Below are 26,137 nucleotides of genomic sequence, written 5' to 3' on the forward strand. Positions count from 1 at the left end.
TAGTCTGGAGACAAAAAGGCTGAGGGGGGATTTCATCAACACCTATAAATACTTAAAGGATGGGTGTCAGGAGGATGGGGCCAGTCTTTTTTCAGTGGTGCCCAGTGACAGGACAAGAGGTAACGGGCACAAACTGGAACATAAGAAGTTCCATCTAAACATGAGGAGGAACTTCTTTACTTTGAGGGTGGCAGAGCACTGGAATAGGATGCCCAGAGAGGTGGTGGAGTCTCCTTCTCTGGAGACATTCCAAACCCACCTGGACACGTTCCTGAGCAACCTGCTCTAGGTGGACCTGCTTTGGCAGGGGGTTGGACTAGACGATCTCCAGAGGTCCCTTCCAACCCCCTATCATTCCGTGATTCTGTGACCTCCTGCTCCCACGTATCCCTCTATAGGGCTTTGGTGGTGATTTCCCTTCTCTGGTTACACAGAGAAGCAGACGGGGCTCCTTGACTTGTCTCCCAAGAGCTGGCCACGGTCCCACCTACCACAGTGCAGAAGATACCACAGATCAGCCGATTTGCAAAGCGTCCGAAACAGCATCTTTCATGCAGACAGACTGTGCTAAATCAGTCCCTTCTCACTGTGCTTTGAAATGTTCCTATTTCTTGCTCTGACAAACTAGCAGGATTTGTATTGGTCTGACGATGCAAAAAAGCACTTAGTGTGGGCTTCCAGACACCTGGTGGGATAATAAAACATAAAGAAGGGAGTACAGGACCATCATTTTTTAGCTTATATCAAGTAGGAAGTCTGTCTTCTACTTTCTTTTCTTTTTTTTTTTTTTTTGTCTTGGAAAACATAATTTGTTTTGAAGGGAAGCAAAAAGTCACATGGCTGGGCATCCTGTCTGCAGAAGGAAATACCGCAGCAGATCTCCAGCCATGTATGTTATGGTCCTTCTGAGTTTCAAGGTATCACCCAAGACAAAACTTGGAGCCTCCAGTTCCAAACCCAAAGGCTCCTTCACCATCTGTGTTGGTAGCTGGGACTGGGAGCAGGGACCAGTGCTGGCCCTCTTTCTCCCCCCGAGGCTGTGCAGTGGCTGATGCATCCTCTCCAGATCCTGCAGCAGCTCTTCACCCTCTCTTGTGTAGGAAACCTTAGGTGGAAACAGCCTGCAGGCCACCAGCTGGGGTCATCAGCCTGTAGCATGAACCTTCAAACCACTGAGAGGCAGAGAAACAAGGTGGCACCAGAGAAATAAAGTACGTGCCTAGCTGTGTGCTCACACACTGTGTGATCAAACTATAAAACTGACATGAGCTTTGACAGTCACTTTGCTGATGGACAGAACTGCTGAGGACAAGCTGATGTGAAAGCAGTGGGCCTTCCCTCTCCCTTTTCTGCAAGTGATGTTCATGAAATGCCTTGCAATTAGTCAATCATCATGTGCTGCATTTCAGAGCTTCACTTTATTCAGATACTTCGTGTTAACCAGCTGTTTGCATTTGGGATTTCTTTAAGCAGCAAGAGCACTAAGGGGATACAAAACTCTGGGTTGGAAAAGCATGGAGAGCTAAAGAATCTCCACATGGAAAGTAAGAGCTTTGCTGAAACACTAAAGCACAAAGTCAAAAATCTCAGAAAATTTTCCCTCTTCCCCCTTTCACCTTCTTCTATTCCTATTTCAACTTTGGTATAACCGATGGAGCGTAACACATGAGAGCTGGGCTGTGTTTCCCTTCCTGCCATCACGTGTTACCACCACGATAAACTCACTGCTTTATCTCTTGCCTTGGGTAAACTTATATTAAAACTGGAATATCGGTGCATACTCACCATCTTGGGGATGCAGCAGATACGTGACAGTAAGAGGACAAGAAAGATGCTGAAGCAGAGCTCAGCCCCTCGGAGTTTTATCTGCTGGAAGAGCCCAGCAGAGAAAGTTTGGGGTTCCCTGTGCCCGTGTGAACAGGACTCACACCACTCTTATTCCAAGCAGGGCAAACCATTGCAAAGCCCTTCTGTCAGCCTTGGGCATAGCTTTACAACTGAGCTGAAACAAAGCTGTTTCATACAGAGTTCAGAGAGAAAAATCTCACCCCCCAAGTGATGTACCATATGAGAAGCCATATTTTGCATTATATGGAGAGAACTCTAGTAAGAAGACAATTTATTGCCATGGCGGTAACCGGCTGACGTTTATGAGAAGCCTTGTTTTACAAGGCTCTCCTCTGGCTGTGATGCCAGGGCTCCAGTTTTACTCACGGAAAACAAGAAGGAAGGCGATGTTATTTAGGGCGCACAATACTCCAGAGGCATTCTGGTGTGAGAAACAACGCGGGTAAAGTCTGTTTGGATCGCATGGCATTGGGCATGCCAGGGTTGTAAAGTTGGGATGAGTTGAAGGGAAAAGCTCGTTTTGACTGAAGTTGTTTCATAGTAAACTCCATATCTTGCCTGGCCACCTTGAGGCTCAATAGAGTAGTTGGCACAATTGAATTTTTGCTGCTGGGAAGAGGCTCGGGCCAGGAGGAGGCTCGGCCTGTCCTGGCCCCAGGAAAGAGGGAGATGGTTGTGGGACAGAGCTGGCAAGTGGGAGCTCAGGAGCACCCAGAAATGCTCAGCAGGCTCCTGTGTCTATAGCCACCGACCGGCAGGGTGAGGGTGATGCTGATGGAGACGGCCAAGGTTGCAGCCCCCATGGCAATGGCCACGCACCGCCTGGGCTCCTGAATGGGTGAAGTCGATGGTGGGGCATTGCCGGCTGCCCTCCACCACCGCCTCCTGGATGCCAGCGCATCTGTCCCCATCAAGCCACACAAGCGGCTGATTTTTAACCCATAGAGCTAAAGCAGAAAGCCGAGCTGTCCTCAGTTAACCCCCCAAGCCCACATCTCCCTGCTCTCTGCAAGGCAGCTTTGCATCGTGGGCTCAGCTCAGCTGTCACCGGTGGGGAGAGGTGATGGATGAGGGCAGAAATGCCCAGGGTGCTGTGGCAGCCACATACCCAACAGCCTGTACCCCCCTGTCAGGCTCCCAATGGTCCTCTGCTCCCTTATGGTGATGCTTTAGGACTCGTCATGGCAAGAAATGTCATTAAATTGAGCTGGGGATCCATGCAGTGCTCAGGAAGGTGCCTTGGCTGGAGGGTGGTGGTTCCCTGGGGGACTGAGCCATGCTGAGCTGGGTCTGTGCTGCCGTGGGTACAGGCATGCGTGAGTGCCGTGGGGTGAGCCCACACCAGGAGGGCTGTCTGTGTGCTGCCTAATTCATGCTGAGGAAGGGATTTCCAGGAGCTAAAGAGGCTTAGGCAGTCCATATCCCATTAGCAGATAGCGGGATTGTGCCTGTGTCTGTGTGCGCTGAAGGGCTTTGCAGGGCTGAGTCCAGATCCGTAACTCTGCAAAGCAAAGTTTCTCCCCAGTTACCGTGCTCTCTGCAAGAGGAGAGCCAGGAAAGGACTGATTGTCGAGGAGTTTCCTCAGGCTGTGGCTCATTTATTTCTTAGCTTCTTAGGATGGTTGGACTCAATGATCGTCTGAAAGGTCCCTTCCAACCCAGACAATTCTGTGATTCTATGATCCAGATCTACAGGACCTTGGAAGAAACAGTCTTCTATACCTAAAAGTTTTTATTGATATTATTTGTTAACAGTTGTAATGAACTATATTGTTATGGTAGCACCTTTGGACCAGCAATTATACGAGTGGCTTGTATATCACTCGTATATCGCAAGTGGCTCCTGTGGTACGTCTTAAATAGGACACCCCAAGTAGGACAAGCCCATTTTGGAATTCAGGCCCAAATGAGCAGCTGGTCCAACCCAGTTGGTGTGTCCCAGGGAGGAGCCTTGCTTGCTCTGTGCCGCTTCCAGGGTGGCTGAATTGCTGCTGTTGAGGGGTTTGGGGTGAAACTTTTCTGGATGTCTCCTCCGCCAGCCAAGCCATCTGCGACATGAAATTTTGGGGCCTCTGTGCTGTGAACCATCCCCCTGACCCCATTTTTCACACCGAAACGACCTCCTCCTCACAGCGGCATCCAAGCAGATGCCACACGCTGCTCCACAACAGCTACCAGGGTGGCTTTTCTTGATGTCTTTCCAGCCTTTGCTTTCCCCTGGCACCAAAAGAAGGGGGATTAATTAATTAAAAAAAAAAAAAAAAAAAAACAACAACAAGAACCCCCACAAAAACCGACAAACAAACACAAACTGAAAGCGCCACAGCGAATTAAAGCCACGTGCCGAGCTGGAAAGCCAAGCGCCCTGACACGCGTGCCTCTTCTCTCTTGCAGATGACGGAGGGCCGCAGATGCCAAGTCCACCTCCTTGACGACAGGAAGCTGGAGCTCCTCGTTCAGGTAGGAACCGCCGCGTTTTACCATGCGATAGTTTGCCCCGGCTGCAGATTTTCACTGGGGTGGGGAGAGAGAAGGTTTTTCAGCTGGTTTTCTCAACAACTTCAAGCCGTGATTGCACGCAGAGCTCAGGGAAGCTGCCTTAATGCTGGGTGGGGAGGATCTGCTAAGACATATCTGCAGGAAGGACTAATTCAGCACGTATTTTGTGCCAAAAACTGTCCCAGTCACTGCCAGAGAGACAGAAAAGCAGCTCTGGTCATTTTTGACACTGTTACTACATCACTTAGCTATTTTTTGAGGCGTTGCTTAGTTTTGAGAAATGTATTGCATCTGCTTAAAATGCTTCCAGCATTTGGTTTTTTTCCTCTTTACTTGCCATCCCAAGTTTCTGGGGCACGATGCCGGGCTCTGTGATGGAGGTGGCGGTGCCCCACGCACCCACCTGCACCAGCAGCAGAAGAGGCTGTGGTGCCACAGGCAGGCATTGCTGGAGGGATTACAGAGGTTGTAAATCGTGTGTCAAACATAAACATGCATTTAAATAAGTCTGTGCTCCACCCGCCTTATTCTTTATTAAAATATATATATATATATATGGAAAATTAGGAAAAATGAGAGGCTGGTGCTGGCTGTGTAATGATGGGCTGATGGAAGCTGTAGCATCCTGAGCTTTTCTGAAAATTTTGGCTCGTGTCTCAGAGATCACCAATGGGTTAATAACAAGAATTAGAAGAATGTCTTTCCTTTTACAAACTCTGCTGGGCTAGCCCGAGAAGCAGGAAATGAAACTTCCCATAGTTGCCCAAATTCCCCGCCGCAGCTGATAAGCTGGGAGGGGGGCAGGATCCTACCCAGCACAGGCAAACCTGAATGGGGGTTGCTGAAGGCCACTTGAATCACCGGAAGAACATTCAGCCTCGCTTTCTGCAAAATTGCTCAAAAATACCATTAACAAAACGTTTAATGGGTAACATTTTTTTGGTACTTAGTCACTGAGGAGGTGAAATCCCTCAGCTCTCTGAGACGCTCCTCGAGTGCCTGGATAACCATGAACTAGCCAGGAATGAGAACAGCTAAATCAGGATGACTAATTAAAACAAACCACCACGCTAATGGTCTCTGAGTGGTGAGCATCCCTGCACCAGGCTGCACCGGGCTCGCTGAAGCTTAGCAGCTGGCTGGGGGAAGTTCAGCCACCTTCATCACAAGGACGCAGCACTTGGCTTCCTATTTCATATAAATGCCTATTTTACATTTTTCTTAGTTCCATTAAAAATGAATGGGCTGTTGGAGAACAGTTCCGCTAAAGGACAACTCACAATATTAATAATCACAGTGTAAAATACCCTGTGAGAAATCTATATGAGCTGCCCTGGCCAACCTGCTTATTTGGGGTTTTTTTAATCAATAACACCAAAAAAACACATGAAGATGACAATTGAGGATGCTGGTTTGGGAAGCCGTGTGTCCATTCCTGAGCGAGCAGAAACAATATCACATGATTATTTTTTTTAACTGTTTGATCACACGTTCAGTGGGAATTTCTAGTGATCAATATAGGAAGCGAATTGCTCTGTAAATCACACTAACTAGTTTGCAAGTGACCCATGACTGAATTTTTTTCGTACAATAAATCGTTTTGCCGTTTTCAAGTAACGTATGAATGGGGAAAGCCAGGAGGTATAAGTATGAAAATTCATACCCAGAAAAAGCATAACCTCAGTTGCATGCAGGTTGACCCAGCTCTCGGGAGCAGCACTGTGCCCGTACGTGTACAGGATTGTCCACTGAGGCATCTCCGGTGCTTTTCTAGTTAAATAAGGCTTTTCAATGCTGTTGGGTAGCCTCTACACAGGGCAATCGTAAATAAATCACTTTTGGGTGGATCAGACAACAGAGGGAGAGGATTTTTGGATTCAAGTGTGTCCCCAATACTCCCTAGACATGGGCACACCACTTTGGTTTGCCTTCCTGTAAAGCATGGGCACCATGCTTTTGTGACCACCAGCTTTGGTGTGGTGCTAGGGCTGCTCTGCTCTGGGCAGGAGAGGGCTGATGCAACCCAGATGAGTAGTGCTTTGCCCTGGCAGGTCCCAAATCATAGGCTCCCTCTGGGATCAATTTGCACTTTGCCAGGGGAAATCTCTCCAGCTGACCCATACTGTTTGTAACTTGTGCTGAGATGTCAGATAAAAGTTGCTTTGTAAGTTCCGAGCACCATTATTTTTATTGTTACCTTATCTCATAGCTGAACTGAATAAGGAGCTGAATAAGGAGTAAATAAAATGTTCGTCCAACCCTGAGCTTCTGGCTGTCACTTCAAAGCTGCGTTCTTCTATGGGTACCTTGCCACAAGCTGAAAGGGAGGGCTGATCTGCTGGTTTATACTGGGAAAGAGATTCTTCCGTAGCTGTGCTGGGTCTCAGCGTCTAGACCTGAGTTGGCTTGAATTACTAGGGAGACAGGTTCTCAAATTCTCGTGTGGATTCTCCTCATTCCCAACAACCTTAACCTTTCCTGGAAGCTTTTCCATAGCTAATTTCACACTCTTATGGCAAGTTTAGGAGAACTGAACAAGTAGAACTGATTTCTCTGTCATGGGTGAGATCGAAATACCATCCTCACCTGGTCTGCTTAGAGAAGGGTTCAGGCATCCTGCTGCTGTATTTTGGTGTGGATAAAACCAGCAGAAGCTGATCGAAGGAGGGAGAAGGGTACAGCTCCCTCCAACACATGCAGGAGGGCTCCTGGAGCATCTTGAAACTGCTTATGCCGGTGACTCTCGGGAGCTGAAATTATTTCCTCTCCTGCTGCCTCGAGAGCTGCTGGGCAGAAACAGATGCATCTGGGAACGATCAGGGTGTTTGCAAAAAGCAGTGTATTAAGCAAATGCACTCCCTTTTTTTGTCTGCAAATTAGCTGTGATCAGACTCGGGGGGTTATGAATATGTCGTTCGAAACATATCAATTGGTGGTTAATGAAGACCATACCTCAGGCAAGTGGTAGCTGTGCTCCTGCGGTTGCTCGCAGGAGTCAGCCTTGGCTCTGTGCAACAGCTCCCCCAGACCAGATTGAAATGTTTCGCCACCACAAAGTCCCCCCCGAAACTCCGAAGACCCCTCAGAGTCGCCACACAGCGATTGCCAGTGGGACCCCTCACGCATATATGTTTTGTTTGCATTACTGAGCCCCAAAAGTAAGATTTTGGCTCAGAGGCAGCTTTTACAACGCCTTCTGTGAATGCTTCAGTGTTGGCACGTAACGCAAGGGCTTGGGGTTACCACCACCAGGAAAGTGATCCTGGGCTTAGTCAATCAAAGGGTCTTGACTAAAGTCTTTTCCTCCCAAGCTGAGCGGCTGCAGAGCGGTACAGCAGCAACCTTTAAGGAAAAGCAGAAACACAGGCTTTGCGGATAAAAGAAAGCCCTCCCCAATGTGTTTTGTCAGATAAATGCCGAAATTTAGAAGGGCTAATCATAAACGGAGACAGAGGAGGATCATATGGAAATCTCTTCCTGAGGGTCTGAAACTCAGAGCCTGTTTGACTTGGGATTAGGAAGAAGAGTTGCGTTTCGTATGTGTTTCATTTGATAAATGCCTGTTGATGATGTGGTGTGTGTGGCAAGTTTACGTAGGGTGTTTTTTGGACAGAATTTTCTTTCCAAACAGGAGCAGAGCGTCGCTCCTTGGATCTTCTTACAATGTGGTTCTTTTCCACTTTGTTTGATGCGTGTTTAGTTTCTAATGCAGTTTTTTTTTTAAAGAAAAAAAGTGTTTGGCTTTATCCAGCTAATCCTTTTCAGCGAGCAACTCCCCTTTCTGGCTTCTGGAAAATGGATTTGCTCACATTCCCTGCTCTCAGCCTCCCTATGTTATATTATTTCCCTGTGACTGTGTATCATTTGTCTGCTGCACATGAAAGCTTTGCGTTGCTTTATTTAAAGACTTTTGCGTAATTGGCAATTCGTTCTTTTTCATGTGGGTTTTTATAAACATGGCTTTTTTGAGGGCTGGCTGAATCAGGCAGCCTGGCTCGCTCCTGGCTCCTGTGCCGGCTGCCAGTGCCTGTTATCTGACGGCCGCTCCGGCAACTGTCATCCAAAAGTGTTAAGCCTCCTAATTCTTTCTATCTGGAGGAGTTATTGCAGAAATAAAGCTCATCCAAATCTTGTAGCAGAGCCGTCTGTGGGGTCTGGAGGGCTCTGGAATTTGATTGTAGGAAATAACTGGGTTTTCTGTTTCTAACCTTCTCCCTGAGGAGGACTGAGCCTGATTTGGAAGAGCCAGGGAGAGATGTGGGGGTCAGCACCATGCTCATCTATAGGGGTTAACCCACCTGGATGTCCATGTTATCACTTCTTAAGTAACTCTTACTACCCAAAGAGCTTGGGGTAAGCTTGCAGCATTTCTGTCTCCCAGCTGCGATGCAAGTGCATCCAAAAACACGTTAACAGTGATATGTGTTTATGTACAGCCAAAATTAATGGGATGCACAGAACATCCCTTTCCAACCTTTTTGCCTTGCACACCGACTCTGCTCAAGCAATTTAGGAGTCCTTCGAAAGCGCAGGACTTAGTATCATAGAATCATAGAATGGTTAGAGTTGGAAGGGACCTTAAAGATCATCAAGTTCCAACTCCCCTGCCATGGGCAGGGACACCTCCACTAGAGCAGGTTGCTCAAAGCCCCATCCAGCCTGGCCTTAAAGACCTCCAGGGATGGGGCATCCACAGCTTCCCTGGGCAACCTGTTCCAGTGCCTCACCACGCTCACAGTAAAGAATTTCCTCCTAATATCTAATCTAAATCTCCCCTCTTCCAGTTTAAAACCATTACCCCTTGTCCTGTCACTACATTTCCTGACAAAGAGTCCCTCTCCGGCTCTCCTGCAGGCTCCCTTCAGCTATTGGAAGGCTGCTATGAGGTCTCCCCAGAGCCCTCTCTTCTCCAGGCTGAACAACCCCAGCTGTCTCAGCCTGTCTTCATAGGAGAGCTGCTCCATCCCGCTGATCATTTTCGTGGCCCTCCGCTGGACCCATTCCAACAGGTCCATGTCCTTCCTGTGTTGAGGACTCCAAAGCTGGACACAGTATTCCAGGTGGGGTCTCACAAGCGCAACTCACTTGTCTCACTAGTCTCCAGCATGCCTGCCGTGCTTCAGCATCACATCCCCAGGAACCTCCTCCAAGCCAAAGTGGGAGACGCTGGTAGCTGTGAGCCAACACCAGCCTGGCGAGCCATCCCGTGGGCTGGTGATTCACCACCACAGGGATGGCTGTCACCAGCATGGCTGTCCCAGTGGAGGTGCTCAGTTCAGAGCACACCCGTGTCCCTTTGTCCTCCAGGTTCAGCCTCGCTGGGGCCAGGCTGAGGCATGCTGTCCTGGGGAAGATGTAGCATCTTTTGAGAGTAATAACTCCACTAATAATGGTTAGAGGGAGAAATAAAATGTTCCCAAGATGCTGTTGGAGTTTTTGCAATATTTCCAGTATCGCTTATGGTCAAGAAATTGCAGTCAATAGGGGGTTGCTTACATTTTCTTGCTGCCTACCAATAAGTAGGGTGGTTACCTGGGCTAGTATGATGAAAAAAGGCAAAGGTTCCCCTTTAGATGGTGTTGGGGATGGCACCCACCTGATGTCAGGGAGAAGCTGTCTAACTTTGGATACAGATTTTGCATGAGGACGGCAGAAATATATTCCATCCTCACACAGAGAAGGATAAACAAGCCCTAGGATGGGCTGAATCTCCCCCAGGAAGCCACAAAAATTGCAGAAAAATGGGGTCCAGCCTTGCTCCACTGCCAAAACTGGGGATCCCTTTAAAAGCCCCAGCTCCCGGGCTGATGCAGAGATGCAGTCGCATAGCCCTGACCGTAAATGGAGACGTTCGGGTGCCAGTAGCCGTCCTGGCCGCGCGGGAGAGGCACCACGGCTCCCTGCAGCGCTTGCAGGCTCTGCTCCAAAAGCGCTTTTAACCATCGCCGCGGAAGGCAGCAGAGGCCAGCGCTGGGCTGGGAGCAAGGAGAGAGGAGCGAGCAAGAGGGTGAGTACGGTCCTGCCGGCCCCACTGCCCTCCCTTACACCCTGGCAGGAGCAGCACGGTGAATATATATGAATGCTGGGGTTGCTTATAGGGATGTCCTACAGGGCATGGAGAGCTTGGGATGGGCTGGCAATGATGCCCTTGGTGAGTGTCCAAGGGAGGCTCCCTGCATCCCCGCATCCCACCCAGCCTCTCCATACCTGGAACAAAGCAGCTGGGGAGTGTCCCTTTGTCCTAATGCAGGGGGTCAGCATGGGCTTGACAATTGTCCTCTGAGTGGCTTTGTAGGCTGTGGGTTGGTGTGTTGCTCCCCTCCATAAAAAAAATAATGCGTGTTTTCTGTAGGGCAGACAAATAACTGGAGATCAGGCTGAACTGCAGTGGAGTTTTCTGCTAGAAATCTGGCAGGATCCAGTCCTTTGCACTGAGAAAAATGTGCAAAAATTGGATTTGGATCATAATTTAAAATGAGTTGGAGATGAAGGGGTGCTTAGATCTGCCTTCTGGAAAGGAGGTTTTATTTTCCCTGAGTAACTGCAAGGCTAGGACTCTGGTATAAGTCTGATTTCAAAAACAAATCCTGATTTACTACAGCAAGAGTAAGACTGTAGTCCAGCTCAGTGAATGTTTGGAAAATTGCAAAGTAGATTTTTCAATATCTTTGGCATTAAAAATTATTGAGATCCACAGCTTTGGATCAACTTGGGAGCTGTAGAAGTGTCTGAGGTGGGTTTTACATCACCTGATTTAGAGTGGGACATACCACTCAATCCCCCCTCCAAAGCCTGTGGCTCCTGGCAGATGAGTGGTGTGAAGCCCTCTCTCTCCCGCAGGAAAGACTTCTCCTGGCCTTCCACTGCCTCTCAGGTCCCCTTTTGAGAGTTTTGATCACCTTAAATACAGTGAACATGACTGAAAATGGGGCACATGTATGGCTAGATTCGGCCACCGCAGGATGTAGAGGGATGGAGGAGAGACTGCTCTGCACCAGGGAGGTGCAGAGGTGGGAGCCTGCACCAGAGATTCAGGTCTGTGGTCTCACCGAGCAACCAGCCAGCTGTGAGTTAAGAGCTTCTCTGCTGAAAAGTTGGCTGTTTACCGAAAAATAACATTAGGAAAATATGTTTAGCATTGCTCCGAGGGGAACGTGGTGCTGGGAGCATTGTTGGCTTTCCCAGTCAGCCCACCTCCTGCAGACAAGGCTGTTGCACAATACCTAGATGTTGCCTTAGACCAGATTAACAGATAAATGAAAAATGGACGAGGAGAGCCAGGTCTGCTCCCAAACCCAACCTTCCAGCCTGCAAGGCGTGACTGTGTTGAGTTGCTCTACAGAGCCTCACTAATTCCCTCAAAAAGCATCTACCACAGCCATCCGTGGCCTACAGAGCATCTGGTGTCAAGCTGGAGGGCTGTAGCTCTGGGGTTCATTTCTCAGCTTAGGCTCCAGTGAACTCAGAAGCCCACAGAAGTCAAGCCTGGAGGGGAGAGTGTTTGCTGGGAAATGGAAATGGAAGGGCACAGAGGCAGAAGAGAAAGAGATTGGATGTGCAGAGGTGTGGAGTGAACAACTCAGCTTAAGTGCCGAGAGGGATCTCAGGAAGGGTGAAGGTGGAAAGGCAAAACTGAAGGGATTTGGGACAGGAGGTGGAATGAGCATCTCAGAGGGAAATCCTGAGCAGGGCTCAGAAAGCCAGAGCAGAAGAGCCTCTGCTCTACACCCTGGCCTGGCTCCAGTGAGACCAATGCAGCAGCGCTGGCCCCAAGAGGCTGGTCCAAGCCCAGAAGCTCATAGGCGTGCTCCAGGCTCCCCTGAGCTCACCATGGGTGACCATGATGGTCAGTGAGAAAGGACATGGCCCCTGCTATGGGCAGCACTCAAGGGATGGACCTGCTGGAGAACATGCTCTAAGGTCAGATTCCAGTCTGGCAGGCTGTGGGAAGCAAGCTGACAGGTCATGCTAGATGGTGAGGTCCACCAAGAGCAGGATTTGAAGAGGTCAAGCACGGTGCACAGCTCCAGAGCAGGGATCAGCAGCGAGCCCAAATGGACAGGGAGCATGGAGACCCTCCACGGGGACCTGCCGTGCAGCGAAGGTCAACCTGGTCAAACAGCCCTAGAGAAAGCAAAGCTGTGCCTAGGAAAGGCAAGACTGGAAATTAATGAAACCCGGCAGGGATAGCTCAGTCCCTCCAGATTTGTTCCTCGGCTGCCTGCAGGTCAGCACAGGCATGGGAGGAGCATTAGCAGAAGATGGGACAGGTGGAGGCAGGGGGCAATAGCCGCTGGGAGCAAAGTGATTCTGGAGAATGAGCCAGGCCAGGGCTGACCTTGCTTATGGCAGAGGTACTTCTGTGTCTTGAGGAGGTTAACTGGAGGGGATGATGCTTCCCTGACACAGTAACGCTGCACATTCCCCTCTTTCTGAGCTGCCTGCTGGTTTCTGAAGAGAGCTGAGAGCAGGTTTTGTCCTTTCGTGCCCCAAGACCCCTGTACCCAACCCTGCACGTCTCTCAGGTGCCATGTTAGGAGCCTCAGGGAACAGACTCCCACCGCAAAGTGCCTACAGCCTCGTAAGAAAATAAACAGAGAATGGCAATCATGCTCCTCCATGGAGTGAAATGAGGGTAAGATTTCCAAGGGCCTGCATAATCAATATCTCTGTTATCAGTGTTCCAGAATTAATTGCATTTAAACTAATACAGGCTGGGGAGCTACCCATGAGCTGTCAGGAGAGAGATAAGCTGAAGACATGTGTTTATTCATGCCGCATATGCTGAGAGCTGGATATTCTTTACAGCTGGCCCAATGTGGGTGAAAATATTCAGTAATTTTTTTTCAGTTGTTCTCCTAAAATTTGTTAAATACCCTTAATTTTGAGCGCACATGGAGCTTTTCAAATTTACTGGGAGGGGCTGGTGACAATCCCAGTAAAACATCTGGTGAAGGGAAAAAGCTCTTTCCTTTCTGATGAGTTCATTCCTAAAGTTTTGTAGACCATCAGCAATTTAAATTGTCCTAGTGACCTCCCACCACATACACCAGTACAGCAGTGGCACATCCAGCATCTAATGGCTCTGTTACAGGGAAAACGTCTCACTCACAATTACTTGGGAGAAATTCAAAAATTCACTATTGTTTCTGCCCGGCTCAGCTGCTCCATGGCTTCAGTGGAGCTTTTGTTCGTGCCTGAGCCAACCTGCGAGTGTCCAACAGTGGCTGTGAAATACATCATTGTAGCCCCAGAGATGCTGCTCCAGCCATGGACAACCCAATGTCCCTCAGCCTCACCTCCCCCTCCCCGGGGAGACTGCAGGGCTCAGCCATGGGACACCACCAAGTGCAAAGCTGGAAATAAATTGGGTTTAGGAGCAGGATGATGAGGCAGAAGTGCATAGAGCTCCTTCTGCTCCTCGCTGCTGCTTGTTCGTGGTAGACCAGCCCATGTTTAGGTGCTGTGTCCTGTCCCTTGACCCCATCGCCAGCTTTCCTGAGCACCTGCCTCATTTAGTCCATGGTGGTCACTGGTGAGGTTCATTTTGTTTAACCTGAGGTACGTACGGTGTGGGCATCAGTGCCTGAGCTAGGCTTTCACAGGCGGTGGAGAGAGGAGGACACTTGTAGTGCGTGACTGAACTCATCCTAAAATGGATAATCTAAAATTAATTGTGTCCCTTTCTCTCCTTGACTGCAAAAGGACTCTGCAATTAGGTCTTGGGTAGGTGTTCACACTGTGGTTATGCATGGTCAGATCAGTCCTGCTTCGCCTCCGACTCCTCCTTTCATGTTCTTCTGGCTGGACAAGCAACCCAAATAGTAAATTTGGGTAAGGAAGCGCTAAATGTGACACAGGATGAAAGCTGCCTGCTGGAAGGCAATGTAAATGGAAATAGAAAATTATTTTTATAGCATGGTCTGAGGGAGCAATTTTGAAAAATAATAACGTATGTACGAGGTAATTTCAGGAGATATTGAACAGTCTAGAAGAGCGTAGCTCAGAAGAAATGATGAGCAAGGCAGCACAGCAGATTTGCTTTCAAGCCAAGGTAAAAAAGGCGGATATCCAATCCGAGCTAGCATTTCAGAATGGAGCATTTCCCCTTATTGCTGCCATCGGACCGCGCAGCACAAATACTTGGCTGATAGCGAGTGAGAGATGCCAGGCTTGATTCTCTAAGCTGCATTGCTCAGCTTATAGAAAATTGTTTTCTATTCCCTTTCCCTTTCCTTTTCAGCCACAAGTGAATGCAGCTTAGACAAAAGATCTCAACTTTCAGCCGAAAGGCTCTTCCTGGCATGGCGCAGTGAGAGCCTCGGCCACGAGTCAGGCTCCTGGGCTCCGGGGTATTGCACGTAATGACCAAAATGGGTCTTAAACTCTACCATCTCACTGGGAAATGGCTTCCTTTCCCTTTACCTTGCTGCAGGTAACCAAAGGAGACATCTGTGACCATGCAAAGGGGGCAGGAGACTGGGGACAGACAGCGTTGGGATGCGAGGAGACCATGCTCCCCTTCCCAAGGGAGACCTGGGTGCTCCCCTGCCCTGCCCACCCCACCTCTCCCTCTACAATCCCCATCCATTCCCCCTGCCTTTGCCCAGGAGTGTGATTTTTTAGGCCCAGTCTCTTTGGAAATAATGCAAAACGCCTTCCCCAAGTGATAGAGCAAATCTCCATCCCCCAACCTTCGCCGTATTTCCAGTGTGTGGCTTGTCGGTCCTCTCTGTCTTTATGTTGGGGAAGTGCCTACTCATGAGGAAGCCTTGGGTGATCTGATGTCGAAATGGATTTGTCTCTCTCTTTGGTGGCTTATTTTCCCAAATTCCCCTCCTCCCCCAGGGATGTGCTTGCTTGCTGACGGCAGCACATCCCTGCCTTCAGTGCCTGGAGAAGGAGTGAGGCACGCACAGTGTCGGCTGCCTGTGGCACTCGTGTCACCTACGATACAGGATGTCATCATAAAAACCATCAGCCTTTCTAATTTTCAGGACAGAGGAGATGGGTCTCGGCTCATAATTGGGTCATGCTTTAAAAAAAACTGCATGACCTCATCATGGGCCACAAGACGTGCTCATTCTCCCCTTACATTCCCCTCACGACCTCTCCCAGAGAAGCAATCCTTTCGGATGAGAGGCTGTTAATACAGATGGGATGTCTTTTGCTTTCCCATCTATCTGCACTCAGAGACGGCTCATCACCATTATGTTTGCACGAAAACTCTTCTGTTATTAGCTTTCCTGGGAAAGTGCCCATATTTGGGGAGGAAGAAGCACAAATCTAAACCCGCCTCGGGAGGAAGCTTCGGTCTCTGTCCCAGCTTTGAAGATGATGCTGTCTTGGTAGCGGGTCAGACCAGATGCCTGGAGGTAGAGCCAGCAAACACGCCAACTCTGGAAGGTGTTTAACTTTGGGAAAATTGATTAATAGTACAGATTTTGGTTTAGCGATTCAACCCTATTTTTGGAGAGGACTTTCCCCTCCGCTGTGCCGCCTGTCTCCGGCATTCCTATGAGCTGAAGAAGAATAGTCCCTCCTGTGCAAGCAGACAGCGGGCTGGGGGTGCAGCCTGGCCCCCGTCACATCTCTCTTTGGCAGCTGCAATCCCCTTCATCCCTGGAATAACACGGGACGAGCGGTACAGGCACCCCCCCCATTCTCACATGGGCACAGGAAAGCTTTGGGCCACTGGGATCCAAAGGCTGCCAAGGTGCAGTGGTACCTCTGGCTCGTTCCTGGGCGTATAACCCTGTGGTTATGGTGGAGGATGGAGAAATCAAGGCCGGGGCTGGAGCTGGAGGTGCAGTGGTGAGTAGATGCGACCTGACGAGATCGTGAACAGGGCAGCAACTCTCAGCTCATCCCTGCCCTCCTGGTTTGGCAGCCAGACACTGTTAGAGACTTCGGCTTGTCAGAGCGGATCTTGTAATGTCCCTAAGTTACACTTGTCTCCTGGAAAAGGGATGAATCAAAGAGATTTGCCTTTGCCCTTTTTAAGAATAAAACAAAATAAACCAGCCAAGCCATTTACACTTCATTTCCCCTCCTCGCTTTAAAGCCGGGACGAGCATTTCATGCGTAGAGTCATTCTGATCCACACGGCGATGCGGGCAATGCCGTTGCTCATGCTTCCCCGGTCTTTCTGATGTTTATTGAAGGAGACCATCCCGGTATCCGTGAGTTAGTCCCACGCAGCAGCCAGGCCATCGCGTGGGACCAGCCTCCAGCTGCTGAGCAGCTCAAAGGCAAAAACATTATAGGTTTTGGCTGCGGCAAAAGGAAGGCAAAAGACTTCTAGGAAGTCTGGGGTTTGGATTAATTTAGTCCTCTCTTTTGAGGATGTTTCAGCAGTAGATGCCTAATGAGAATATCTTTCCACTTACACTTTACTCCTTCTCCATCCCTACCACTAGCGGGCAGAGGATGTACAAGGCCATTTCTTGAGGTTCAATTCAGGCTTATCTTCTCTAGTTCTTTGATCTTTCTTGTCTTTTGAGCAACCAGAGAGTTTACACAGATAGGTTGTATGTACTAATGTGCTTTAAAGAGGAGGAAGCGCCATCGGGGCCCCTGTCCTGGTCCATCTCAGGGGACTAGGCACCCATTTCCAACAGCTCCTCGCTCCACTGTTTCCCTCCACTTCTCTCACAGGCAGAACCAAACCAGGACCACAGGTAGGAGCTGGGGTAACCCTCAAGCCCCACTGAATCCAGTGTCCTTTCTCTCTGCATCCATATCCCATTCACCAGCCTCCTGTTGCCCCTTCAGCCACTATGGCTCCATCCATCCAAATACCTGTCTGCTCAGGCACGGCTTTGGGTCCAGGCTTTGGGAGCCCGGGCTGAGATCTGCCCCCTGAAGATGAGGAACCCAGAGCCAAATGTTTCCAGAAACAAGGATGATCACTTTTATAGATGATTGATAGTGATAGGTGATCACTTTTTATAGATGATTAGGGGCCTGGAGTAACTCTCTTATGAGGAGAGGCTGAGGGACTTGGGTCTTTTTAGTCTAGAGAAGAGAAGACTGAGGGGGCATCTGATCAATGCTTATAAATACTTAAAGGGTGGGTGTCAAGAAGAGGGGGCCAGTCTTTTTTCAGTGGTGCCCAGGGATAGGACAAGAGGAAATGGGCACAAACTTGAATATAAGAAGTTCCACCTAAACATGAGGAGGAACTTCTTTACTTTGAGGGTGGCAGAGCACTGGAATAGGATGCCCAGAGAGGTGGTGGAGTCTCCTTCTCTGGAGACATTCCAAACCCACCTGGACATGTTCTTGTGCAACCTGCTCTGGGTGGCCCTGCTCTGGCAGGGAGGTTGGACTAGATGATCTCCAGAGGTCCCTTCCAACCCCATATTATTCTGTGATTCTGTGATATACATCCAGGATTTTCTCAAATTATTCGGTAAATATCTCAGAGATACAGAGACCCTGACGGTCAGACACAGTCGGTCTGACTCAGAGCTTGTCAGAAGCATTTTGCACAGCTCTAGCTCTTGGGCTTTAGCAAATGGTTTTAGAGCAGTACTTTCCCTGAAAAACACTATGGAGGCAGATAGCATGAATTATTATTTATTTTCACTGTGTGGACAGTTGATCGGTGACAGATGTTTCTAATTGCATTAAGCAAGTGGAAATAATGAGAATTAGATAGCAGATTCTCCAGGAATTTACATTTAGATTGAGTTACAATTTGCTATTAAAAAAGCAAATTCAATGTAGATGCATTGGTTCTTCAGCAGAAATGGGACCCGATTATTTTTAATTATTATTTGATTATTTAAAAATGAGTTGTGTTACTGTACTTAAAAATAATTGACTCAAGGGGATGATTTCATATGTGTGCCTTATGTCTCAAACAAAAAAAAAAAACAATGAAATTGTTCATCAGCAAACATCTCCTCCCCCTGCCCATTAGGGCAGATGGAAACCAGGGGCTGCCACAACCCTATCTCACAGCGCTCATGCAAAATTTGGCTGATGGCGGGATGGTGGTGACCGGATCGGGCTCACCCAAACCGTCTGCATCCCTGACAAATTGAATTAAGTTGCACTGACGGAAGACAAGCTGCGTGCCCCCCGTCTCTTCCCACTGGGCTGAGCTTGGCAGGAATTTCGGGTTGATTATCTCCATCGCGTGTGGCTGATGCAAAGGCAGGGGAGGCAGAGCAGAGGTGGGTGCGGAGGCTGGAGCACGGTGGGGGTACGAGCGGGGCTTTGGTGCGCAGAGGGGAGCAGCAGCTGCTGCCTCCGAATGACACATGTATGACAGTTATCTCCCAATTCATGCCAAGAGGAAATGAGCTGTGGTTCCAACCACTGGAGGTTTTCCTTTTGGGACCCTCTTGCAGCTTTTTTATTTGATTTTATTTTATCTCCTAGATTTCAAGTTCAGCTTCAGACACAGAAATGTGTGAGTTCCCTGTCAGCAGAGAGGGGATTTATGTGCAATGCAGATTATTGTATGTCTCTGTTAAGCACAGAATCCAAGCTATAATATTTTTTTAACTAACTAGCTGGCTCAGCTTTTATTTTTTTTTTTTTCCTTTTGCCTAATGAGAGCCTTATCCAGAACTCCTTGAAGTCAGAGAGTCTGTCTATCAGCTTCAGTAGGCTTTGGATCAGATTTCAAATCACTGATTCATTATTAATTACACATCTGGGACTCCCGTTTCAAAGAGTTCATTGTTAAATAAATTCAGTTTTAGACATTACAGACTTGGCATTCTTGTGCATTTAATAAAAGTCTGGCAAACCAGCAAAGAGCTATAGGCCAACTTCTCTTCTGGTATTGATGGATGAATCTCTACTGAACAGCAGTGGTTTACACTATAAGGATATAACATATCTCTTTGCTCTCATATAACCACTTTCTGTCTGAAACTAAGTCTGTGTTTGAAACTTCTGCCTTTTTTGTGATTTCTCCTCACTTTTTCATAACTTTTCCCTACCAGCAAGAGTTCCTTTGTGGGTTCAGGCATTGCGGGATGAAATATCTTTGCTATCTATCTAGTTTGCTTTCTCTTTGAAGGGAGACTGGCATCTTCTTCTTAGGGCAAGCTGCAATCACCTCTTCAGAGTCTCCTGGAAGAGCAGACGGGCAAACAAATGTTTTCCTGATCCCTATGGCAAGTGGAATGGAAAATGTCTTTCCAAAGATATATGGTCTTTCTTGTAGTCCTCAGTAATCTAGCTCAAGTACAGCCACTGAGACACTGAAGTGACCAAGGAGCTGGTCTGGAAGCTCTGTTTACACAGAGGGATAGTGTTTTGTGGGGAGATATGTAGAAACACGGATTTTCCTACTGAAGCCTACTCAGTAGGAGGCTAGGCTCTACATGAAAAAGCAGGACATATCACAGTGTGATTTAATAGCACAGGGCATTCCCACTTTAAAGCTGAAGTCACAGGGACCAGCAACCCATATGGGTCTTTCCTGTGCCACAAGCAACGACCTCCTAAACTGCGCTCACTCCATCCTTTGTTTCTGCAGGGGTACCCAGGCACTTTGGGAAGGAAGAATGAAACAAGTCCTTTTTATTTCTCCTGATGCCAAATCAGGAGAAATAAAAGAGTTTAAAATGGTCCCAGTTAATACCAATCTTCGAAGAGACTGTGGGGATAGATTCAGATGACAGCAACCCGGTTTCTAAAGCTTTCACTTAATCTACAACTGTTGAAGTTATTTGGAAAGGAAAATCAATAGAAATGCAGCTCCCACCATTTAAATAATGAAGCTCTGAATGTTTGTCAGAGGCTGACATTCACTGAGTCCATGGCATGCTTTCAGTGCACGGGATACAAGTCACTACACAGTTGTGGAAGGGACTATGGAGGAAGAGGGAATTGTGATACTGAAGCACCTGAACCCCTCAGCAGTCAAAGCTAATTCCCCACTGCAAGTCAGGCATCTGTTTCGTTTTTTCACAGAGAATGACAAAACCCTTCCCCTGCCCAAATTCACCTTCCTCAATTTTTCAGAGATCACATTAAATGCGATTATTCTCTTCACCCTCGCATATGAAGTGCAACTTTTTCCAAAACTGCAGCCCTTCAGCATCAGAAATGATAAAGGCATTTACTCCTTGTGAAAGGAGCAAGTTTTGGGGTTGGTCCACAGCCATCTGGTAGGACATCAGGAGGGAGAGAGAGTTCTGTCATGTAGACAGCCTGACCACTGGCCAGTCAGCAGAGGTGCCTTCAGTTCCCAGAGGGCCATCAAGATCTCCAGCATCATTTTCTGGAAGCCTTTATGCTTCCAGCAGCAGCATCTGCCAGCAGCATGACACGGCTCTGACCTCCAGGCTGGCCCAGCTCATATGAATTTGGCTCTGTCGCTCTAAGAAACAGACTGGGAACAGTCTCTCTGACTTCCCTGCCTGCAGACCTGCTTTAGGATCTGTTCCTGCCCATCTTTCCCACTGGGTTTAATGAAAACAGGAACAGATAAAGTTACTTTGTCACTTCGATCTCACTTTCTTGCACCATGCAGGGAGGAGGTGTCTGGGTGATACACAGAAAGAAGCTTTCTGGACACTGGTAGGGAGGTTAGACTCTTCCTCGAGGAAGAGGAAGGTTCCAGCATCCCTCAAGGGCAGGCAGCCACTATCCTGTCCATGAGGGATGCATGGTCTCAACGCCAGCCATGATGGAGGACATCGGTCCCTAGGTCTACTCACAGAGATACGTGCTTGGGCTTGGGGCACTGTGGGCGAGTCCTTACACAAGGACTGAGCGTTAGCTGCAGTGTAAGGTTTGGGTCAACATCACACCAAGCCATCTTTCCATTTCTTGCATTACTGAGCAAGCTTTTAGATATTTTGAGGGACAAAGAGCTATGCTGTCCTTGGGTTAAAGCTGACTTTGCATCTTGGCAGCATATCTCAGACCCCATAACTCCGGTTGGCTCAGCTCGCGGCTAGCAGCTCCCTGTGCCATGTCACTGCATGGCTTGCTTGGTCTGCTCTTGGCTCCTCTGCATTGTTCTTGAGCAGAAAATGCCCCAGATCCCACCTCTGGGACACCACGCTTGTGGGAAGACACATGACAATTCAGTTCAGAAACTGGAGCACCTTTGGAAGTCAATCCCAGTCCCAAACTGGTGGGTAAAGACCACCAGGGCCAGTTACAAACCTTGTCCTCAGTCTTCACTCTGCAAAAAGAAAACGAGGCAGACAAGGATTCCCTCTACCTGAAACAAAAACTCAGGGGGACAGAAGTGGGCATCACCATTTCTGGCCATTGCCTCTTCCTTCAGTCTTGGAGGCGCTCCTGCCTTCAGGTGCGGGAAGCTGTGGAGCTCATCTTCCCCTTCCCTTTTCCCGTGTGTCATTACACCAGCCATGGGCCAAGGATCACCCCTTTTCAGAAACCAGATGGCCTTTGTTTGCGAAATCTTCTCCACTTCTCCACAAAGTCTTCAAGCTTCTCCTTCCACGGTTCATTACACTTATTGGCTAATTCCACTATCGCCCTAGTACACGGGTCATCACCCACATTTGTATGCGTTTACATTTTCCAATTATTTCCTTAGTAGCTGTTTATCACTAACAGTTTCTGCCCTGCCTGAGTTCTCTCCTAATCACTCCGTCTTATTTCTTCTTTATTCTTTCTGTGTGGAAAAAAGATTTTTTGTTTTCTAATAAAAGACACTCACTATCTCATCCAGTCATTCATTTCACTCTCCTCCTTTTTAATGGGCTTGGTTTATCACCAGCACTTCTTTTTACAAATATCAGGGGAAATAAGCCTTTCTTATCCCCCCATTAATTCCTATGGTGAGCAAGTATTATTTTGCTATCTTTTCTTTTGAGCTGCAGCAAATTATCAGTACTCTCCGTTGTCTCCTCCTTTATTTATGGGGGTCGCTGTGTGACGACGGTGAGCCTGCAGTCAGGAAATGAAGCTCAACATCCTCGTCCCCTTCTCATCCACCAGCGGATTATGCCTTCAAGGGCATTAGGAGCAGAGCTGTTTGGAGGGGGCAGTGGTTGGACCCATTGGGGGCTAAAGGCAGTCCTGACACATGCACCAGAACGGTCCAAGTGCTTCAGCCGCACCAAGTTTCAGCATTCTTTGTGGTAGCTCAACAGACATCACAGGAGAAATAACCAAACATCTAGAAGTGGAGACAGGACTTGCCTGTACCCAGGGTTTCTCCATTGCAACTCGATCTGCTCCTTGAAGTGCCCTGTCCCTGTCCCTCTTCTGTTGACACGGGTGACTGCTGGATGTGGTGACTGCTGTGACTGACAGAGGGGACCAGCGCAGAGGACCCAGGCAGCATCCCTGCTGTGTCCCAAGGTATGCTGGACACGGAAAACTTCACTTCTTAGGGACACACACTGTCAGTTTTCTGGTTATACATATAGGATCCGAATGTATGGACTCATTTGGTAAGACTGCAGATAGTGCTTAATATGAGTAGCTGAAGGCAAGAGGAGCTTCTATCCTTTTGTAGACGACAAGCTGTTGACTTTCTCCATTCCCTGTGAAATACCCATGGTTTTATCACAAGCCTAATCCTTGATTATACTCACAGAATCACAGAATCACAGAATCTTAGTGGTTGGAAGGGACCTTTGAGATCATCGAGTCCAACCACATTAAAAAAAACAAACAAACAAAAAAAACCCACAACACACAAAAACAAACAAACAAGCAAACAAACAAAAAAACCACAACAACAACAAAAAACCCACAAAAAAAAAAAAAAAGCACCCACCAACTAAACCCCACACCCACAACCTCACACACAACACCCCACCACAAACCAACAATCCCAGGCACTAGAGCATGCCCTGAAGAGCCATGTCTACACGTTTCTTAAATACCTCCAGGGATGGTGACTCCACCACCTCCCTGGGCAGGCTGTTCCAGTGCTTGACCACTATTGACCACTACTCAGCACCTTCTGCTGGCTCAAGAAGCAAAGACTCCTTTGGGGCTCACCAAGAGCGGAGGGGATCTTCTCTCTTGCAGGAGAAGGTGTGTTAGACCCTGCCCCATGGCCCAGGAGAGTCACGGGCAGGTCCCAGCCATCACTCTGGTGAAGTCGGGGGCCACATTCACGCAAAGCAGATCATAGACCAGACTATCAGTGGGGATACAAGTGAAGTAGCACTGATTTACTGTGCCTTGGGAGCTGGATCTACTGAGTGCATCATTCCTATATCCGGCTTCAAGGTTAAAGCAGTTTGCTTAGTTATCCCACTTCTTGCAGTCTCTGGTCACTCGGCCTCCCGTAGCATCTGAGCTTTGCCACCGGGCACTAAGCAATGCAACCAACATCTGGCAAGTGAGGTTCAGCCTCTCTCTCCTGACCTTCCCGGGGGAAGAACTGTCTGTCTGATGTGTAGTATTTTCATAGCATGCTTTGCATTTGAGTGCGTTAAGCCAGGAGCTTCAAAACATTGCAGCATGTTCTTAATATAGCAACTGTGTATATACAGATAATTAAACTGATGAGAGCATCCAGGAAGACCAATATGCTCCAACTCCAAGCTCTTTAGGGGAGGGAGTATGTAATAATGTTGTATGCATGGAGGATCTAACAGTGGAGTCAGCTCTCTTGGCTACATCCCTAGGTATAAGTACGGATAAAGAAGATCAATGCACAAAAGCCTGCACACCCATTATGCTTCTGAGGGCATCCACCTTCCCCAGTCTCAGCACATGAGGATGTAGCTCTTGTTAAGCTTAATTAGTTTCTCTGCGCTCACAAATGGTGTGTAGGGTAAAACAGGAAGATCTAATTCTATGCATCAGACCTGGCATTATTATTGATTTTATTTACTTTTATTGCCGTTAGTTTTGCTAAAATCTGAACTAGCTAATCACGATTCACAAGACAGTCATGTAGGTTTGGCATGGGTTTTTTTTATATAAATTCTTTTAATTCATTTTGAAATGTGCTACAAAAATAAGCATTCACTTAGCTTATTAAATACTTTCAGCAATGAAGAAGTGACTTTGAGGATGGAAATAAACATCCTCATTCAGGAGAGATTTTTAAAAAGCAAATAGAACATATGAATACAGCTAAGCTAGTATGTCTTGGGAAATTATTTTTCCTTTTCCACATCAGCAATAAGAGATCAAGAGCATTTCCAAGCACCAATTTCTGTAGGCTGGATGAAGGGAGATGGACATTTCTACAGTTGATTTGAAACTGGATGAACTAGAGCGCTCCAGAGGCTTACAGTCGAAAAGATAAATGGATTGTGTGAGCTGTCCAATTTCATTATGTGCCCCAGCCAAACTCTTTCTTTAATGTTTGATAGAATTATGATCAAATATTTCAAAATAAAAATGCTGACCTCTGTAGAAATTGTTGTTGACCTTGTCAAGGTAGCTTTAATGCTTAAAAAGAATACCAACAATCTCTCAGTGATATAAAACTTCAACAGATGCTACCAAATCAAAATATATATAGAAGGCAGCTAGTTATTCACACTGGCCGAGCTCTTATCAAACCCTGTTGTCGGCTGAGTGTGAAATGGATTCCTGCCACAGAAAGTTGGCTCTCAAGCTCACTTCGTGTTCAAAGTTTGATTTGCCGCATGTGATACAGTCGGATGATTTAAAACACAATTGACTTTCTTGCAGCAGTTGACTACCCTTTTTCAAAATTATACAGATCTCCAGAAACTGAAAGGCAAGTACACATGAAGACCCAAAATACTTTAAGCCAAACATTTACAATACAGATTATCTGCATAAATTTGTCATGTTGGAAGCTTTTCCTTAAACTAGGCCATATAGCTTTCAACCTAACATGCTGCAAAGGATACCGTATCCGTGTCTTTTTTCCTTTGCATTAAGACAAGGGTTTGAACTAAAGCCCTGTATACACAAACCCTCTTAACTCCACAGCGTGTGCAATTTGCGTCTTGAGCTGCTTCAGTTTGTATTAATTTAGCAGCAATCTCCAGTTGGAGAACTCCAACTAATGTGGTCTCTGTATCCATCACTGCTGTATGTCATGTGCAAAGAAAGGTGAAAAATCCTCTGCAGACTCCAGTTTTGTCATAAAAGCATGCGATATGCTTAGTCCCACTAATATCTTTGCTTGCTTAGAGTTGATTACAAATAACTGCAATGAAATCCAAAATTCAGCCAGTCTCTGTTAGTGTCTCTGTTGCAGGGGGAACTCCCACAGGTTAAATGCATTTGTGTTGCAAAAAGAGACTTTTTTGGCTCTTTGCAAGGATGAGGGAAAGAAGAAGAGTTGCCTGGCTACCCGGAGTTCTTCCAGGCCATTCAAAGATATCAGGGTGTAGGAGCATGCTAAAAGAACAGTTATACAAAGTAGAGAACTTGTAACCCGAGAAACAAAAGTCAGATGTGTTATGCCAGCGTTAACTCAGAAGGTCATGGCATCCCTTCTTCACAGCAGGAAGCAAGTCTAGAGCAGCATTTCACCCCCTCACCTAAGACAAGTTAGAGGAAAGCAACAGCAGCTTGAGTTTCTCTTGTATTTGGGGAGTCCACGTCCAGGGATTGAACCCCAGACCTGAGGTTACAACCAGCACACAGCTCTGTTGCTTGGCCAGGTTGCAGTGCCCCTCACCGTGGGACCAAACACAGGGGAGGGGACAAAGCCTCGTGCTCTGGCCATTGGATTAAGACAGCGTTGCGTGGGGCTAGCTGGCTGTGGCTGTCGTGCGGTGACAGGCAGAAAGGATGGGACATGCTGGGCACGTCTGAGCTGTGTCTCGTAATTTGTGCAAAACATTGTTACTGAACTTGGTACTACATGAGCTGATTTTCAGGAATATGT

At 47.7% G+C, this 26,137-nt stretch overlaps 1 protein-coding gene across 1 annotated transcript in view; it reads left to right on the forward strand.

Moving 5' to 3' along the window:
- The window catches only part of FRMD4A (FERM domain containing 4A), a 213,325-nt gene that overhangs the window by 74,783 nt on the left and 112,405 nt on the right, over positions 1-26,137 (forward strand). Inside the window, exon 2 of the mRNA XM_074161740.1 lies at positions 4,243-4,308. Within this exon, the coding sequence (XP_074017841.1) occupies positions 4,243-4,308 (66 nt within the window). The remainder of the gene's footprint in view (positions 1-4,242; positions 4,309-26,137) is intronic.

The sequence above is a fragment of the Numenius arquata genome, chromosome 2 (assembly GCF_964106895.1).
Source record: "Numenius arquata chromosome 2, bNumArq3.hap1.1, whole genome shotgun sequence".
NCBI classification, from domain to species: Eukaryota; Metazoa; Chordata; class Aves; order Charadriiformes; family Scolopacidae; genus Numenius; species Numenius arquata.